The sequence below is a fragment of the Panicum virgatum genome, chromosome 3N, assembly GCF_016808335.1.
Source record: "Panicum virgatum strain AP13 chromosome 3N, P.virgatum_v5, whole genome shotgun sequence".
Lineage (NCBI taxonomy): Eukaryota > Viridiplantae > Streptophyta > Magnoliopsida > Poales > Poaceae > Panicum > Panicum virgatum.
Window position 1 is genome coordinate 9,654,868 of NC_053147.1, and position 18,261 is coordinate 9,673,128.

The window sequence follows — 18,261 nt, forward strand, 5'->3', positions numbered from 1 at the left end:
ATAGGAATGGGCGCCCAACCAACTTTGTCATGAATCATGAATAAAGAATTTCTACCTTCCTCTCAGATAAAGCCCTTGTTTAGTTGCATAATTCAAAATTCCAAAAAAAAAAAATCCGACACCTGCATGGAGACTTAAATCTAGATGAAATAAAAAATGCATTGCACGGTTTGCCTGTAAATCGCGAGACGAATCTAATGAACCTAATTAGCCCATAATTAGACGCTAAAATACTACAGTGATGCTATAGTAAACAACCTCTAATGACGGATTAATTAGGCTCATTAGATTCGTCTCGCGATTTACAGACGAATTCTGTAATTAATTTTATGATTAGTCTATGTTTAGTACTTCAAATATAGAAAAAATCTCTTTCAAAAACTTTACACCCTGCAACTAAACAAGGCCAAAGTATCGCTGCCGACGCGCCATTAAGAACTATAAATTCACAATGTGCATGTGCCACTGCCTAGAGTGATTGAATACAATATCACTTTCTAAATAGGATAAGATGGCTTGTTTTTTTTGACAAACTTTGAATCCTAGAGTGGTTTTGAATCCTTGAGTCATCTTACCCCAGATCTAGATATTGAATCCTAGAGTCTTGCACATGCACCGTCCAAAAAAATTTGAATTCTAGAGTGATTTTTTGGGACAAATTTTAAATCCTAGAGTGATTTTTATCTCTCGATACATGTTGCAATCGTCACTTACCAACACCCACTTAATCTTATGCCACAAGACGCTAGACATTAGCATATATATAGCTAGTGGCAGGGAAAAGAACGAATTATAGTCATGTCTACTAAGAGCATCTCCAAGAGTTTGGCAAATCGAGTTGCCATCTTTGATTTTTGGCAAAAACATTAAAAATACTCCTCCAACAGTTTGGCAAAAAAACTTGGCAATTTTTGGTAATTTGGGAAAAACCAGCCTCCAGCGCGTAAATATACGCGCGGCGCGCGGTTGGCATCGTGGTTTCTAGTCAGGTGGGAGGGTGAAAAAAGAAATAAATAACAGAGAAGGGTTCCTGATTTAAGTTTTCAAAAGGTGGAAGGGCATAAATATAATTTTGTTTCTCTCTCAGGGTTCCTGATGTAACTTAGATCTGGATTTGGCAAGTGAATTATGCCAAACTGTTGGAGATAAGCTATTTTTTTATTTGGCATATCTTTTTAGAAGTTGGCAAAACACAAGATATGCCAAGTAAAATATGGCAAACTCTTGGAGATGCTGTAATTGATCCTAAACCACAAGGATAAAAAGGGTGCAACTAAGAAAAGGAACCAGTTCATCCGAATTCCAAAATAAGCTTCACTGACCAACAGCGCCTGAAACTGCCATCGAGTGCTCATGACGGCAGCAAAACAGGGGTTTCTATTTTGCGGGCGCCCGTACGCAAGGAAACTGACAGTCGATCTCCGACAGCACCCAAATTTTAATCGCGCCTCGTTTGGCTGGTTCGTTCCCCTTAGGTCACCTCCACCTGGCTCTCATTCCCCTCCCCTTACGAGTCGCATCACCTCATTTTGTTCCTCTCTAATTAAACAATATATTCTATCATAACATCTTTATATGCTACAAAAAATTAACACAATTTAAAAAATAAAAATATTGACTAGATAAAGCACATACAAATATACAAGTCTATATAAACCAAAATTTTATAAATTAATTTTCTAAAATTGCAACAAAGCTTTGAAAATTTTTGAAAGAAAAAATTTTAATATAAAGATTTCATAAAATTTGGATGGGATATGAGATAAATTTTGGAAAGAAAAGTCTAGAAAAATTTTGTTCAAGAAAAAAATCGACAGCCAAAAAGTTTGATGAAAGGAATCTAAGAATAGAAAACTTGGAGATAAAAGTTTGGACACAAAATTTCAGGATAAAAAATAAACAGAAAACAAAAAATGGCGAAAATTCTGACACATCTAGATATGGATCTGCAAAATACACGAGATTGACAAATCATCCAGATCAACAGTGCTATGGTAAATCAAGCAAATACTGCTTTATAAATCTTCATAATGAACATGCACAACAGATGGCGCAACCCATTCGTCGCCGGCATGGGACTTCCGCCAACAGTAAGACATGGCACCAACCGGCCACTCAATGCTTGTGAAAATATGTATATTTAATTAACAAAATCCGGCTTTTAACACAGTTTCATAGCAGTTTAGGCGTCAGATAAACAGATTGTCAGAAGTGCCGGAAAAAAAAAGTGCTACAACACATGAACACCTACATTACAAATTTACAAACGAGCAAAACATAACACCAGGCCTCCATTACACGATCGGCGCATGGGCATATGCGTTTGCGGTACATTTACAGTGGTCTAGAGCTGGAGAGGCTAGGGATGAGCAAGCATAGTTTATCCTAACATACATTTACACTGGTCTTGAGATGAAGAGGCTGGGGAAGCAGGAGCATAATTTAGCTGAAAAAAACATCTGCACCGCCCATCGTCTCCTTAGCTACGGGGACGCTTGGGTACAGGTACAAACCGGTCTTGGACTGTGTCTTTCAACCACCTCGACGAGCGGGTCTGTTTGACTCGGTCCGTGAAGAGGTGGTGCCTGTGCAAACATCCCCAAGTAAGAATGTTAATCTACGGAGGAAAATTAATGGAGAGAATGTCTGTTTCGATGGTTTTAGAAAGCTTATGTTTGTTCACCTTTCGTACTCCAGCTTCTGGATGACTATACCATTTAGTAGAAGCTCTGTGCTGAAAATGATGGCACCTAGGATACTCATGTATGTTAGCTGACTGCCGAGATTCTCAGACGGAAATAGTATGCAAAGTATGGTGTAAGTGATTCTGACCTTTCTCAAGCAGCGACGTGCAAGTTTCGTAGTCTTCTTCACATGAGATAACCAGTAGGTCATTAGGTACTTCCTTTTTCTTCATTATAGATCGTCCTAGCCTCTCTAGTGGCTGTAAAACAAAAACAAAAGTTATGCATGCTGTACTGGACAGTAATCATTGTGACAAAATCCCATCTAATATGTCACATTTGGGAACAGCATATAGGTCTGCTAAGGGCATAATACAAGCTTTCACATCCCAACTCGGTTCAAGCTTCAAATGAATGGAAGGAGGATTGCATAAATTTGTCCCTTTACAAAGCATTAATATGAAAGGGTTTTTTTCGATCTCATCAGGAGGGCTCGTATTAACGTGGAAACAATCATTTTTGGTGGGTATGGGAAAGTCGTTATTAAAAATTTGAACCAAATCAGGCACTTCGATATATGACCTTTCCATATTTCCATTTAATATGTCATGAAGGAGACACTTAAACAGTAGAACACTGAAAAACATTAAGAGATTAAACAATTAGGGGGGGGGGGGGGCAAGAAATATATACTGTAAAGAATTTTCTAAGAGAGACTATTTTATACATTCCACATATATGATATGAAAGTAAAGCTTTGGGGTCATTAGTTGATTGATGTGTTATGCAAAATCAATAGATCACTTTCACTATTCTAGTATCTGGCAAGACATGACCTATTGTATCAGAGTGCCTAATACAGAGATGGAATTCACCTCTATATTTTTAATTTTTATTAAAATAAAATAAAAAAAGATTTTTCAAAATACTGAGGGAAACTGCAAACAACGCACAAATGAGAGTGTGTCAGTCTAATAACAATTGCTTGGTCAATAAACAACAACAACAACATAGCCTTTTATCCCAAGCAAGATGGGGTAGGCTAGAGAAGAAACCCAAAATAAACAAAGGTCACAGTTCAGGCACATTAATAGCTAGTCTCCAAGTGCTCCTATCCAAAACTACCTCTTTAGAGATATTCCAATCCTTATGGTCCCTCTTAACCGATTCGTTCCAAGTCAGTTTAGGTCTAACTCTACCCCTCTTTACATTATCGACCTGTTTTGGAACCCCACTACGCACCGACGCCTCAGGAGGCCTCTGTTGGACATGTCCAAACCATCTCAATTGGAAAGTGCCCTACTCAATTGGTTTATTGACATCTTTCACAAAGGGTAAAACATTAGAGAAAAGTGAACCATAAACCATGCTAAATACCAAACTTGTACTTTAAGCAGAAGGCTGCACCATCACAAGAAACTAGTTACTAAAGTGAACCATAAACCATGCTAAAAATGCTAAAGTTCGTGAGACCAGGATGCATATCTAGAACATTTTGAACTTTAGAGTAATAAGAACAAACATGCAGATGCAATACATGAAAACCTAATATTTCCACATATAAAGGATTCAATAAAGACCTAACTTGATAGCCAGAGGTTATCCTAGTTTATTTTGCTTTCAAAATGGTATTGCGGATACAAATTACAACAATGGCCATGGGAAAATATTCCACAGCAAGTATTGTTTCCCTAATAAACAATATTAATATTTATAAAATAACCCAAATCATTATCCCCCCCTCCCCCCGCGCACACACTGTTGCCTACAAAAAATGAATATTATATGTCCAGCAACATGTAATTTAAGCACACACAAAAATTAACATATTTTGGGAAATAAAACATAGTTAACCTGTCCTGATGATGTTTTAACCAAGCTAGTCACCACTACTTGACTTGGTTTCACATTCGATGTTACAAAGACTCTTTTTCCCTGCACAAATGATTTTTCAGTTAAAAACAAATTTTTTGATCCAGGACAGGCAGAGATGAAATAGGATTACAAAATCAGCTATACCAGCAGAAGAGGATGCTTGCAAGCTGAGGCCAGTGATATAGGCATACTGAAACCTAACTCCTTTTCTTTTTTGGCATCCCTCAGAATATACTTCCTCTCATCAATAAAACAGCCTGTTTGTCCACAATTTTCGAGCCACATTGATGTAACTACAGGCTTGCCAAGAGCTATTGCTTCTAGCATATTCCTTGTGCGGAAAAAGCTATCTGCCACAAAGTGTGTTGCATCTGCCATGGAAAATGCTTCACAAACTCCCAAGCGTGACAAGATCTACAACATAGATCGTCATGAATATACCTCATTCAAAGTGATTACTACCAGAATGTAAATAGAAATATTGTCTACCTTCTTCTGACGCTTGATCACATCATCATCCAAATGATGGCTGAATAAAATACTGACAGTGGCCATATCCTTCCTTCTTCTGGAATCTTTTCTCTGCTGGTTTGATAGTGCATTTTCAGGATCTAGCTTTAGTAATTCTCTCGCAACAGAAGACTTTGACAAGCTTCCATTTGAGCCTTTTGATGGGCTCACGGGACTGAAAGTGGGTGACAGTTCCTTAACCACTTTTGAAGGCGTATTCATGACACTATTCTGAACTTGAGCATTGCTTTTTGGTGTTTTGCTTGTATCATCGACACGTGAGGATTCCTTCAGTCTCTGTGCTGAGCTACTGAGATCAGAAGTTTTGCCATCATCTCTTACAGAAGAATTAAGCATAGGAGAAGCAGCTAATGACTTCTCTATAATACTGGACAGCATAGAAGCTGATCTTCCATTGGAAGGTTCCCTCTTTGCATACTTAAGTAGATCAGAAACGCTTCTTACAAAAATCCGCCTTTTCTTGGATGGTCTTGCCACTTCTGGGGGTGTTTCATGATTTGCGGCAGTTCTAGACTTTGACTGTACCATTGTTGTAGGTGTTCTTCGCTGTTTGGGATGCGATGGGGGATCTCTGCATGGAACATCAGTTGTTGGCTCAACTAGGCGAGTTACAAGGTTTTGAACATTATTTACACTGGTACATTGTGTGCTTCCATCCCTACTAGATTGCTGAAGCTCCTGATCTTCATTTGCACAAGAATGCTTTATGCTTTCTTTTTCAAAATGACTCGAACCACATTCAGTTGTTCTCTTACTAATCAACGGTTTCTCAGGATTATTCGCAATATGGTTAAATTGCACTTCCCCAACAGAGGAGCTGTCACCTGTCAGTTTCTTGCCTCCCCTCAAGTGCTTATTCTCAGAAGGGACATTCCCACCACAGTGTCTAGTGCGGTGAGCAACAGGAGTACCATGGTACTTATTTTCATCAATAAATTTCTTTGAAACTTTGCTCTTCCTGGGTATAGACTTTGTCTGCTTATGTTCCATTTTCAGTATATGTTCTGAATTTTCTTGCATCTTTTCTTTTTGATGAGGCTTGGTGTCGACCGCAGTTTCTTTTCTTCTTTTTGACCGTGTTGTGACACCTTCCTGGATGCTGCTAGTTCTCTTTTGAGGACAACCATACTTTGAGTGACTTTTAGATATCCTAGGCTTCACAGATCTTGTATCTCTATCCAACAGAGGTTGGCCCTTAGCAGGTGAACATTGTACCAGTGCTTCCATAGCTTCAACAGCCATTTGAGTATCTGGACCAACATCATGCACAGCTACATTATCCTCTTCCTGTTCTTTCAAAGATTTGGCATTTGATAGATCATCCAGGTCTTTGAAAAGGTTTTTCTTAGTCCTGTTTCCAGAAGCCCGTTTGCTGTCCACATCACTTTTGAGTAGTCTTGAATCTGACAAAGGAAGATTTCCAAACTTCCCAGGTAGTTTGGAACTTATTTTGTTGTTCGATTCACCTATTTTATTTTCTCCCCATGATTTTTTTGTGGAGCAATTCTTTGCCCTGGTAGAATGACTATGTGGTTTTCCTCTACCAACTGGTTTCTGCAACAATATGTCTTTGTTTTTACTGAAAAAATCACCTCCACCGTCATCTTCACGGCTATCCACCCACTCAAATATTTCTGTCTTCCCATTGGAACTTCTACCAAGGTCAACCTTCTCAGCCAACATTAAAGTCCCTCTCTTACTTGAAACACGTGGCTTTGCTATTTCCAGTTTATTTGGGGTTGTTTCTTGAGATGATAATCCACCATTAATTGAAATCAACCTATCCACAACATCAAAAGCATTTGCCTGGGACAGATCACCAGGCTCCTGTGATCCAATATAGCTTAATCCAGCAAAACATCTGCTGTTGCTTTCACCGTCTTCAGCTGTCATGTCAGCAAAAAGCTTTTTTGCTGTTGAGCACTTATCTCTGCTTTTAGTTCCGTCTTTATCATGGTTCTGTACATAACCATGGGAGTCATTATCAATCCCACACGAAGTAGATTCATCTACAATTTTTGGGAGGGGATGTATTGCAGTTGATGAGGCATTCTGTTTCCCTTGCTGCATAACATTCACAGACATTGTGTCCCGAGCTCCAGAAATTCCGCATGTTCGTACAGACGCAACGCGAATGGAAGGCAATTTCATCCGAATATGACCTAGATGTTGCACATTTTATGACATAAATAATTTAAGTTACAGTAAAAGTCAGCTTAAGTCTAGGAAACAAAACATTTTTATAGAAACAAGGGTAGTTATAAAATAAGAATCATCTGCAATTCTTCACGATGTTAAAACTGAAGATACAGAAATTTTTAACATTTCAGAATATTGTTCCCCATTACTCGCCATTGAGCAAAACAAATAAAGCATTGGTAACTAAATTTGCCCCCACAGTGTGAGAGATTTCAGAATTTGTAAAGTTCAATCACCATCATGGAAAACAGAGAGAAGTAGCCAAAATATAATAACAATCTCAACAAAAGCACCTCTACCTCTAAAGCCATAAGGAACTGCTTATTGTTATTGTCCAGTGTCCAATTAAGCACATTTCTATTATCTGATACAACTATGATAGACAAGTTCTGATTTTAAAATAAGGGACAGAACAAACGGTCTATAGACTGCTGGACCACTTGATACTTTACACATCTCTCAGTATAAGACTGATAAAAACTACAGGGTGCTTTCTGTAAGCACCACACTAAGTTTTATAGGATTATCTCTGTGAACTGTTAGACTTAAAACACATACATTGTTAAGTTGTGTGACATAGATAGGAATAGTAGCATACTGAGTAGCTGGTAACTAACCTGAATCTGTGTCGCCCTCCTCATCTGTTGAAGCATCAGATTCTACTAAATTCGTGTTGCCACCAAGCTTCTCAACCTCTCCAATTAACCCCTCAATACTTCTTTCCATTCCTAACTCCACATCCCTTTTATCCATTCCTGATTTCACATCCCTCTCATCACCAGACAAGCTCTCATTGTCACTCGGTACTTGAGTGTGGTCACTCAACTCATCATCACCTATCTCTTCATCAGAGTCATCAACCAACTGGGTCTTGCCCCACTCATTGACACCCAGTTCATCACCACCATTTACTCCATCCTCCTCGTCCTCCTCAGAATCCTCAACCAACTGGGTCTCAACCATGCTACCAGCACCATTGTTCACTCCATCCACCTCACATTCTTCATCCAGCTGGGTCCTAGTGCAATTGCGGGCATTATCCTCCGCACCACTGTGATCATCGCCCTCTTCCCCATTTTCCACCTCCAGCTGCGTTTTCACTTGGTCACTGTCATCACTGCCATCCTCGCCACTCTCCACCAACTGCGTCTCGGCCCAATCGCCAGCCACATCATCTTTGTCCTCCTCCTCCTCCCCATCTACTAGCTGGGTCTCAGCCTCATCCGCAGGCTGTGTTTCGTCATACAGAGCACCGTTATCTTCCCCGCACTGTGTCGCATCGCTGTCGCTGTCACTCGTCGGAGAACCTAACCACAAGGCACATCCAATAGGCAGATCAGCACCTTGGCGCCAACATGTCGAACAAACAGAAGCAATGAACAAACAAGTCGCGCTCACCTAACGGAGGCGTCCCGCCGTCCAGGAGTTCGGTGCCGCCGCCGCCATTACCGGCTTTGCTGCCCATCATAGCAGGTGGCAGGGGCGGGCCTAGTATAGGGGATGCGGATTCAACCGGATCCCAGAATATTCGGACGATGAACCGCGCCGGCACCTCGGCAAGATTAAATATCTTGCGCGCTGAGGGAGAGGAACCCAATCCAACTGGCTGGATTGGGTTGGAGCCTTACGGCACCACCGCGCCGCGCACAAATCCGAGAAAAGGGAAATCTTGGAACGAAACCGTCTCCTAGAACAATCCGTCCGGAAACACTACAGGGCGGGGAAGAGGAAGAGGAAGAGGAAGATGAGGGAGGCGCCTCCCGGGAGGAGACGCCGGTGGGGGAAAATGCCTGATTTGCTGTCCGCGAGTTCGGCGGTGGGGGGGCATACCTGATTTCCAGTCCGCGAGTTCGCCGGCGGCGATGCGGCGCGCGGGGCGGATCGTGGCGGCGGGAAAAGAGGGAGGGAGTTGGGGGAGCGCGCGCGGGGGATGGGAACGGAACCCAAAAGAAAAGGTAAAAAACCCAAACCCTGGAGCGGCCCTTCCAGTCGCCGGTTCGAGTTTCCCAGGGAAGAAACCGGCCGGTTCGGGCGGGTTCGCAGGACCGTCTTGGAAGGAAATCAGGCCGTCAGGTTTTCCATGTATCCGTAGTTCCGTTGGGCTCTGATTGAAATTCGAATGCTATTATTATGCCATTTTGAATGGCATGGTTTAGTAGCCAAAGCTTACCGTTTGGATTCAATAAGGAAATAGAAAATTAGTGGAACTCCATTCCAAAGGAACAGATCATGGCGTTTGGCTAGTACTCATGTCACGGTCACGGGTTGGTCTTGTTTTAATGCTAGAACAAAGAACGAATGCGACGGGTCGCGCGGGGGCGTAGCGCTTTTTCTTCCCACGGCGCGCAGTACTTTCTCTTCCACTCTAGTAACCATTCTAGTATAAGATAGTTTTCTAACAAGTAGGAGAAGCTAGTGATGATTTAATCTATATATAAACAAATTGCTATAGGAAATGTGAAGGAGCTAGGCAAGATTCCTTTGCCTTTTAAAAAATTCCGTTTTTCAGCTTACTAAATTAAAAGTTGCACATGGACTGCAATCTCAAGTTCTAAGTCTATAGCTCAACACGGGTTTGTATTTTTGGATAATAATTCTTTTGTGATCATCCATACGGAGGCACAAACACATTGCAGCAATTATGCATTCAAGTACCACTTATTACACAAACTTTTTTCAAAATATGCTACTTTTGGCACCACAATATTTTGCTGATAAAAAGACATATATCAAACTTTGAGTGACGCTTTTTCATAAGAAACTCCCTCCCCCGTTCGTGCAAAAAGAAAAAGGATAGTGACCCAACAATGATGACCTTGAGAGGCCTTTTGATGTTAAATTTTTTTAGGATGATATTATGAACTACTTAGTTCATGACACATTGGGGAGGTGGGGGTGGGGCTCTATCTAGAACTTTTTTTTAGGGGGTTACTCCAGGCATGGGCCAAGCCGTCCTTACATGAGGCCCAAAGTTAATTTGAGCCCGCATCCTCAAATTATCCTTGGCCTGTTGTTATCCCACAATTCAGATCAAAAACCCAGTAGCCCAGTTAACCCATCTCATCTCCCCCTGTGCCTTCAATGAGCGCCTCCCCCGGCGCGCGGCGCTCGTTGGCTCGTGCTGTCGTGTGAGGACGGCGGCTGCGTTTGGCTGCCGAACCACCGAGGCAAAGGAATCGAACACGCCGCCGCTGCCGCAGGCGAGCTCCGCTCGGCTCGTCGCTCGGCGCTCACCCAGGACGCTGACTCGCCGCACCGCCGCCGGTCGCCCCTCCACGAGTCCCCGATTCCCTTTCCTCGGCTCGCTCAGCCCGCCTCTGCCTCTCCCTCTCGCTCAGCACGCCGCGCCTGCACCGCTGCGCGCCGTCGGCCATCGCCTCGCCTGGCTCGCAGTGCCGCCGGTGCCGGCCAGCCCTAGCGCGGCGCCCCAAAGCCCCAGACCCAAGTGGAGGAAGCGCCTGCCCCCAGCCCCCAAAGGTAAATCCCCGTTCCGATCCCCTCCTTAACTCTAGGTAAATCCCCGGCAAGTGTTGAAAAGTCTTCTGTGCATTGACCTTTGTGAAAACTAAGGTGAGAAATAAGATAGGAGATAGTCTTTTGGATGATTATCTACACACATTCATCGAGCGAGATATCTTTTTTCAAGTGGATGAAGATGATATAATCAATACTCTTATGAACTCTAGAAATAGTAGGTCTGATAAGAATGATAAGGAGAAATAAGGTAATCTATTTAAACTATTGTAGGTGTGTAAGCTTATTTTATGGATTTCTAAGACTTATTGTGCTTCTACTATTTATATTGTAATCTATGTAAATATTGAACCTAATTGTGTATATACCGAATTGCTTGTGGATTTTTTTTATTATATATTGATTTTTTTTAGATTGTACCGAATACCGAATTGTATGTTGAAATTTTGACATGGCATACCCTAGGTTTCAATCCTAGGTTTGTCACTGGCTTCTGGGACTGGAAGCTAGAAGCCTAGAACCCTTTCTCCAGGCCTCGCAAAGCCGCCAACGCAACCCACAATGCCACAGCCCCGAATGCTGGCATAGCGCCGGCTAGGGGCCGTCTTGCGCGCCCGTGCGGGCTCCCAGCCGTCCGGCAACCCTATTGAGCGTCTGCACCGCGCAGTTCTCGCTGGTACTGCTGCTACTTGTACTCTTTGACGATTACAATTGCTGCTTGCTTGGTGCGATTCCCTTAATTTGATGCCTATAGTCCGATTTAGCTCCATACGTGTTACTATCAGCCAGTCAACCTCAGTTGCAAGCAATCAGCACATCTCCATTCGCTCTCAGTTAGCTGTACTGCTAGTTCCATACTTACATTGATTTAAGGAACCTCAACTGATCCAAATAATAATTAGTTAGCCACTTACTTTTATCTTACTTCATTGTTTTGTCACATTTAAATCAATTATTAATCTAGATAGTATGTTGTACATCAGTTCAAGTATGGTGTCAAGTTTGCACTTGTACACAACTTTGCTATTTCTTGAGTGTGACTCGGTATCATTAGTTTTTATGCTCTTTCAGTTTTGGCCCTAGTCTTGGTAGAATCCTGTCTCTACCAATGAATAATTGAATGGAGCCCGGCCACATGGCCATTGTAGCAACCCTTTGAACGATGCCTCCCTCCCTCCCTCCCTCTGAACCATGCATTCTCTCCTTTACTTAATCCAATAGGGAATATTAACCTATTGTTGTTCCATTTTTGCAGCCTCAATCGAATACTCGTCAGGAGCACCTGGAGTAGTCATGACAGGTAAGGTTTTTATCTGAGTCTCAGATAGGGCTGTTCCTATTTTCTGTGCATTCAAGCATGCTCTGTGATGAATTTTGCCATCGTAATGTTGTTCACGGATGATTGTTCATTTTCCCTTGGTGCCCATTCCAGGAAAATTTGAGCAGAAGTCTCGGAAAGAGAGGAGGAAAGAGGCGAGATCAGAGAAGCAGAAACTGCGGTTTCTCTCTTGGGTTCAGCACCAGGTGAGCTTACCAAGTTTCAGAGAATAGAGAGACTGAAGTGACTTGTTTTGCCTTATTTACTATGTTAATTCTGATGCACATATTGTATTAACCGTTTATGAGTCAGGGTGGCAAAAAGAAGAAACTGGCAATGCCAGCAGTAGAGCCTAACCCAGAAGAGGGGACGAAAACAAAGAAAGAACCTACTACTGTGAAGAAGAAGAGAAAGAGGGAATTAGAGGGTAAACACAAGCCCAAGTCGAACTTTCAGGAATATCTTGAGATGGAGATGGGTGGAGCTGTGAGCATGGAGGAGGATCTGGAAATGGAGAGGAGGCTTGCGAAAAAGCTCAAAGTGAAGAAAGGGAAGTTGGGAGGTCCGGATGATGGTATGGATGAACTTTTTGCGGACCTTGGGTTTGGTGGAGACTTTGGGTCGGATGATGAAACAAAAGCGTGTGACAGGGCAAAAGGGAAAAAGAAAAAGGTCACAGAGGATGACATGGAGATGGAGGAACTGGGTGTCGGGGATGAAGAGAATGATCGAAAAAAGAAGAAGAAGAATAAGAAGAAGGTGATGAAGAAGGATGACATGGAGACAGAGGAACTGGATAACAGAGGTGCAGAGAACAATGGGAAAAAGAAGAAGAAGAAGAAGAAGAAGCCAAAGAAGGATGATATGGAGGTTGAACAACCAGATGACGGGGGTGCTGACATGGGTGAAGAGAATGATGGGGCAGTTCCGGAATCCGAGGATGGAGAGGCTAATGTGGTTAAACTGTCCACAGAATCAAAAGGGAAGTATGTACCTCCAAGTTTGCGTGATTCTTCCAATTCAGAATCAGAAGAAATTGCTCAGATGCGTCGGAGAGTAAGAGGTTTGAGCCTAAGTTCCATCTTTTATTTGCTTGACATGCCACATTACTTATCCATTTATTTTGTTTTGCAATTGTATTCCTTATATGACCTAATGAGTGCTGTGCGTCAGGACTTCTGAACAGGCTCTCAGAGTCAAATGTGGAGTCTATTACTCAGGAAATTGCCACGCTTTTTCGAGTATAGTCCTTTTACTCATCAATCTCTCCATTCATCTGATTTTGTATTACCATATGTCTTTCAGATGTTTTTTCGGGTTATTGATTAATCAGGGCCCTTTTTCCCGGTTTTGTTGTTTTATATTTCAACAGTCTGTTCCACGAAGTGTTGGCTGTCAGATAATTGGTGATGAAGTTTTGGCTAGTTGTTCCCGGGGACCTCGTGGCAATGACCAGTTATGGATCTTTCTTACTAATCAGATATATCTTTTCTTTAGACTAAGTAAGCATGAATAATTGAATATGTTGTTCAATGAACCCATTTTACTGTTCTAAGCATCCTGTTGGAATTGATATATTTTTGATAGTACAAAACTAACACTTTTGCCATTTGAGCAGATATGCTGCTGTTTTTGCCGCCTTTGTTGCAGGCATGGCATGCTTGGTTGGTATCGATTTCAGTGCCAAGATCCTTGCATCCATTGCTAAGACGTTTGAGGTATACCTCCCCCCCCCCCTCCACACACACAACCCTGTATGTGCTTACCTTTAAGATTCTTGTTGGATCATTTGTTGTTGTTGTTGTTTTTCTCCTGTGACAGGATGAGTACTCAAAAGAAGATAGCATATCTTTGAGAAATCTAACCTTACTCTTCTGCTTTCTGTGCATATTTGGTGTCATCTCAAGGTCTGTAGTTTGAATGGAACAGCGTACCATGTTTCTGTAAAACCATTTCGAGCTAAATTCTCCTAATATTCATTGGTGCATCCCATTGTATAATATTGCAGTGATCTTGTGTACGATCTTCTATCAGTTCTGAGCAAGCGCTTGACAGAGATGGATGTCTCTACAGTATTGACCATCCTACAGTGTATGATATTACATCATTTTTCACTAGTAACAAAACTGACACATTTAACCATCATAACAATTCATGTATATAGTACCATGCCCTCCTTTTCTGTCTCTGAGTGAAGCTGGAAATATGTTTTCATCTGGATGGACAGGCTGTGGAATGAAGCTGCGGGGTGATGATCCAGGTGCTATGAAAGATTTTGTCCTTAGTATTCAGAACTCTGTGAATCAGTTGAAATCGCACTCTGGTGTTGGAGAAGATGGAAAAACAGATGTATTATACAGCACAAGAGTAAGTTGTCTTGTTGAATGCACCTATTTAATAAGCGATAAGCATTATTTTCCAGCTAGGTTTTTAACTAACTGGTTTTAATTTACCACTCAGATGAAATTTATGCTCGATACCATATGTGACATTAAGAACAATAAGAAAAGGCCTAAAGATCTTTCAGACTACACTCGAATAAAAAAGTGGCTTCAAAAGGTTTGTACTAGAACAACCTGCCCATCATCTGCAGTTATGAATTGTGATTTAAGAATGTGGTTAACGCTTTATTTTATTCCTTTTCTACACACTGACAGCTTAAGGCAGAAGATGTCCTGTTGCGAGGGCTAACATGGAGTAGACTTTTGGACCCTGATAAGAAAGGGCAATGGTGGTTGTCTGGGGATGTTCCATCCACAGCAGGCAATATTGAAGATGTTGCTGCTGTTATAAGCAAGGACGTTGCAGAGACGCAAAAGCTTCTTCAGCTTGCAGCAGCTCAGCGGATGAACACTGACGTACGAAGAGCAATCTTTTGTATTATAATGAGTGCTGAAGACTATGTAGATGCTTTCGAGAAGCTCTTAAGGCTGGGCCTTTCTGGGAAGCAGGCATGCATCAATATTCCTGAAGATGAGTTGTTCTGTATGTATATCACAATTATTTATTTATGCCTTTTCCTCTGTTTAATATGCAGGATCGAGAAATCATAAGGGTCATTGTTGACTGTTGTCTGCAAGAAAAGATGTTCAACAAGTATTACACAGTCCTTGCTTCCAAGCTATGCAGCCATGAGAAAAATCACAAGTTCAGCTTGCAGGTATATTGTTATGTTTTTATCATGTTTGTTACCTATGTTAATGCCTCAGAAATTACTCTTCTCCTAATAGCTCATGTAGGTTTATTTTACTTAATACCTTTTAGAATTTTCTTTTCTTTAATAAATAATCATATAGGCGAGACATTATGAAGCAGGATGAATCATCATTCTATTATGACAGGCCTAGACCTTGGTGAACCTTAACTTGGGCTTTTCAAATACTTCATATTGGAACTGATGTGAATCCCATATTAGCATTGCGAGACTGGTAGCCTGTATGGACATATGCGGATTTTGATAGAACCCTCTAGCCATTACATTTAGTTCTTGTACCCTTCGTTCTGCATAGGTGGTGATAGAGCTTTATTTTTCTGATTATGTGTTCTCTGGTTTATTTTGGTGTTACTGCAGTACTGCATCTGGGATCACTTTAAGGAGCTAGACAACATGGAGCCAAATCGCTCCATGAACCTTGCAAAACTAGTTGCAGAGATGTTGTCAAACTTCACCCTCTCCCTTGCAACTCTGAAGGTTGTCAACCTGGCAAACCCAGTGGAGATGACTCAAGAGAGGATTGCCCATTTTCAATTGCTCTTTGAGACCTTACTACAGAAAGATGATGCGCTGGTGTGGAATGTCTTCACCCGTATCGCTGGTCTTCCAGAGCTTGAGATATTGAGAGATGGCATTGTACTGTTCATCAAGCAGCATGTGATTGCTGAGGACACTGGGAAAGCCTTGGCTAACAAATTCAAGATTGCAAAGAAGGCACTTGATAATGTTGCTGGCGTTCTGATGTAAGGTCCACGGGGTTCCAAGTCTGTGCTTTCCATGCCTATTTGCGCCAGTTTTTGCATCTTTCATGTCCTTTGTTCTCATTTTCGCTTTGTTGCTTCAGAGAAACAAAGTACAACTCCTTTTTGTATCTATACTAGAAATTAGAGAATGATCTCCCAAGGCTGATGCAAACTTAATTTGATGATTCAGCAGAGACCTTAGTGGTTTGAAATGCTTTAAGCAAAAGTTTTGAAGATGTGTGAGCATGCATTTGTATGCCGTATCTTGGGAATACTGCCTATTCATCACTGTACGACAACCGTGCATGAGGTTCGATCTGGTCTGAACCATTTCCGAGTTGCGGCAAGGCATTGTTGCACAAACCATTTGCTTTAGGGGTAAAAATAAATGGAAAATGCTGCCACAAATCACTCTTTTTTTTAGTTAAGCCACAAATCACTCTTTGCATCACATAATTTAGACGCACTTGAAGTATGACGCTGGTTAAAATGGAGACGAAATGAAACACGCTAGGGAGACGTCACGATGGAGAACTGCCCATCTGATCAACTCGCCCTCTTCACCTTCCCGTTCCCGTTGGAGTAAATTCTCTGCCATAGAAATTTTGATGACTTCCTTTTATGCCAAATTTTTTTGAGAAGTTACTTCAGTGCCATAGCAATTTTAACTTCATCCCCTCAGCGCCATTCCGTAGCTATTTCTGTCAATGTGCTGTTATCTGAGATACGAAACGGTAATGCTAGCAATCATGCGTCCGATGGATCGGACGCCGTGTCCACCCGCCCGCTCACCACGCTCGCCTGCGCTCGCGCTGGCCCTCGGCGCAGTGGCGGAAGCAGCAGTGGGTCTAGGGGGGCTCAAGCCCCCACTAGACCCAAAAACACCATGGAGCCCCCCTTTATTTTGGAGAAGAAAAGATGAGGAAGAAAGAGAGGAAGAAGAGAGGAAAGAAGAAATCAGCCCCCCCTTTAAGAATTTCTGGATTCGCCACTGCCTCGGCGGTGGAGCCGCGCGGTGCTTGCGCTGGCCCTCGGCTCGGCAGCGGAGAAGCAGGGCCTGCTGGTGGCAGTGCAAGGTCCCCCGGCGGCGGAGCAGGCCCCGTGGGCGGCGGCGGAGCAGCGGCGGCCGCGCTCGCCTAGCCCCGGCTAGCGGCGGCAAAGCAGGCCCTGCGGGCAGCGGAGCGGATCTCGCGGCACCCGTTTTTAGGCCCGTGCGACCGGGCCCCCAAATTTCAGGAGCCCAAAATACAATAAGTGTACTACCTATATTTATATAGTAGATTTTATTTTAGCTATATTTTGAGCTAATATGATGCAAATTGTGTCCCAAATATACTTAGGCCCCGTTTGGGAGGGCTTCACCGGCGGCTTCACGAGCGGCTTCAGGTGAAGCCCTCCCAAACGTTTGTTTTGGGACCGGCTTCACGTGTGAAGCCGGTCCTGAAGCCATCAGCGGCTTACACAGGCAAGGTGAAGCCATGAAATCATGGCTTCACACGGCTTACACATCAATCTAACAAGTGAAGCTGTTTTGCCAAACATTTTCTAAAACGGCTCCAACTCCACCAGAAAAGCCGCTCCATCTAAAGAGCCAGAGCCGGAGCTGTTTTTGAAAGAGCCGAGCCCTGCCAAACACACCCTTAGAGAAGAGAAAACTGTGTAACCCAGCCAGCGTGACGCTTCCGCTTCCGCCGTCGATCGAGCAACCTGCCGCTCTGCACTTCCGCAGTTCCGCCCAGGCGATCGAGGCGATCCCCTCCGCTCGCCGCTCGCCGCTCGCGTGGGCGTGCCTGGCCCTGCCGCCCTGCAGGCCGCCTGCGCCGAGCCGCTGCTGCGCTGCAGACCCTGTGTGGTGGCCGTGGCTGTGTGCCCCTGTGTGTGAGCGTCAGTTCAGTTGGAGTTTGGATTTGGACTTGGATTGAGAAGCCAAGAAGGCAAGCAGCAAGGCGACCTGCCGTTGGATTGAAGCTATGAAGGTAATCTCCATCTCTGAGTCTAATCACAATGTTGTTTTTTAATTTCATAGAATATTATATCAATTATTACTAGTTTCAAAATACATCTATTAATTTTGTTGTTTCTATTGTTACTATGTTATTATATATATATATATATATATATATATATATATATATATATATATATGTCATTTTTATAGTAGTTATAGTTATTACTAGACTACGAGGGCCCCGATTCATAATTTCGCACGGGGCCTCCGAATTT

The 18,261-nt window shown here is 42.7% G+C and overlaps 2 protein-coding genes across 4 annotated transcripts; one reads left to right on the forward strand and one right to left on the reverse strand.

Moving 5' to 3' along the window:
• Positions 1-2,119: 2,119 nt before the first annotated feature.
• LOC120664233 lies at positions 2,120-9,267 on the reverse strand. Of its 2 annotated transcripts, XM_039943338.1 has the most exons (9): positions 9,120-9,267; positions 8,688-8,999; positions 7,907-8,596; positions 5,049-7,252; positions 4,704-4,973; positions 4,539-4,619; positions 2,833-2,944; positions 2,684-2,750; positions 2,145-2,585 (listed from the first exon to the last, which is right to left on the reverse strand). In XM_039943338.1, exons 2-9 carry the CDS (start codon positions 8,755-8,757, stop codon positions 2,480-2,482), a joined length of 3,600 nt encoding a protein of 1,199 aa, XP_039799272.1. In that variant the 5' UTR covers positions 8,758-8,999; positions 9,120-9,267; the 3' UTR covers positions 2,145-2,479. The 2 variants fall into 2 exon arrangements, with proteins under 2 accessions (XP_039799271.1, XP_039799272.1); XM_039943337.1 differs by having other exon boundaries at positions 2,120-2,585; positions 8,688-9,229.
• Positions 9,268-10,354: 1,087 nt separating this feature from the next.
• On the forward strand, positions 10,355-16,274 carry LOC120664234 (nucleolar MIF4G domain-containing protein 1-like). Of its 2 annotated transcripts, XM_039943340.1 has the most exons (15): positions 10,401-10,766; positions 11,229-11,439; positions 12,019-12,063; positions 12,196-12,287; positions 12,394-13,144; positions 13,255-13,322; positions 13,454-13,536; positions 13,700-13,799; positions 13,903-13,988; positions 14,090-14,172; positions 14,309-14,448; positions 14,542-14,640; positions 14,739-15,032; positions 15,119-15,241; positions 15,653-16,274. In XM_039943340.1, exons 3-15 carry the CDS (start codon positions 12,057-12,059, stop codon positions 16,040-16,042), a joined length of 2,316 nt encoding a protein of 771 aa, XP_039799274.1. In that variant the 5' UTR covers positions 10,401-10,766; positions 11,229-11,439; positions 12,019-12,056; the 3' UTR covers positions 16,043-16,274. The 2 variants fall into 2 exon arrangements, with proteins under 2 accessions (XP_039799273.1, XP_039799274.1); XM_039943339.1 differs by lacking the exon at positions 11,229-11,439 and having other exon boundaries at positions 10,355-10,766.
• Positions 16,275-18,261: the final 1,987 nt, after the last annotated feature.

Coding starts and splice junctions, on each gene's coding strand:
- LOC120664233 (XM_039943337.1), bottom strand. CDS start 8,757: ATGATGGGCAGCAAAGCCGGTAATGGCGGCGGCGGCACCGAACTCCTG. Junction 4,974..5,048: donor TGATCAAGCGTCAGAAGAAG/GTAGACAATATT, acceptor TCTATGTTGTAG/ATCTTGTCACGCTTGGGAGT. Junction 4,620..4,703: donor GCAAGCATCCTCTTCTGCTG/GTATAGCTGATT, acceptor TCATTTGTGCAG/GGAAAAAGAGTCTTTGTAAC.
- LOC120664234 (XM_039943339.1), top strand. Junction 13,537..13,699: donor GGACCTCGTGGCAATGACCA/GTTATGGATCTT, acceptor CCATTTGAGCAG/ATATGCTGCTGTTTTTGCCG. Junction 13,800..13,902: donor CCATTGCTAAGACGTTTGAG/GTATACCTCCCC, acceptor CTCCTGTGACAG/GATGAGTACTCAAAAGAAGA.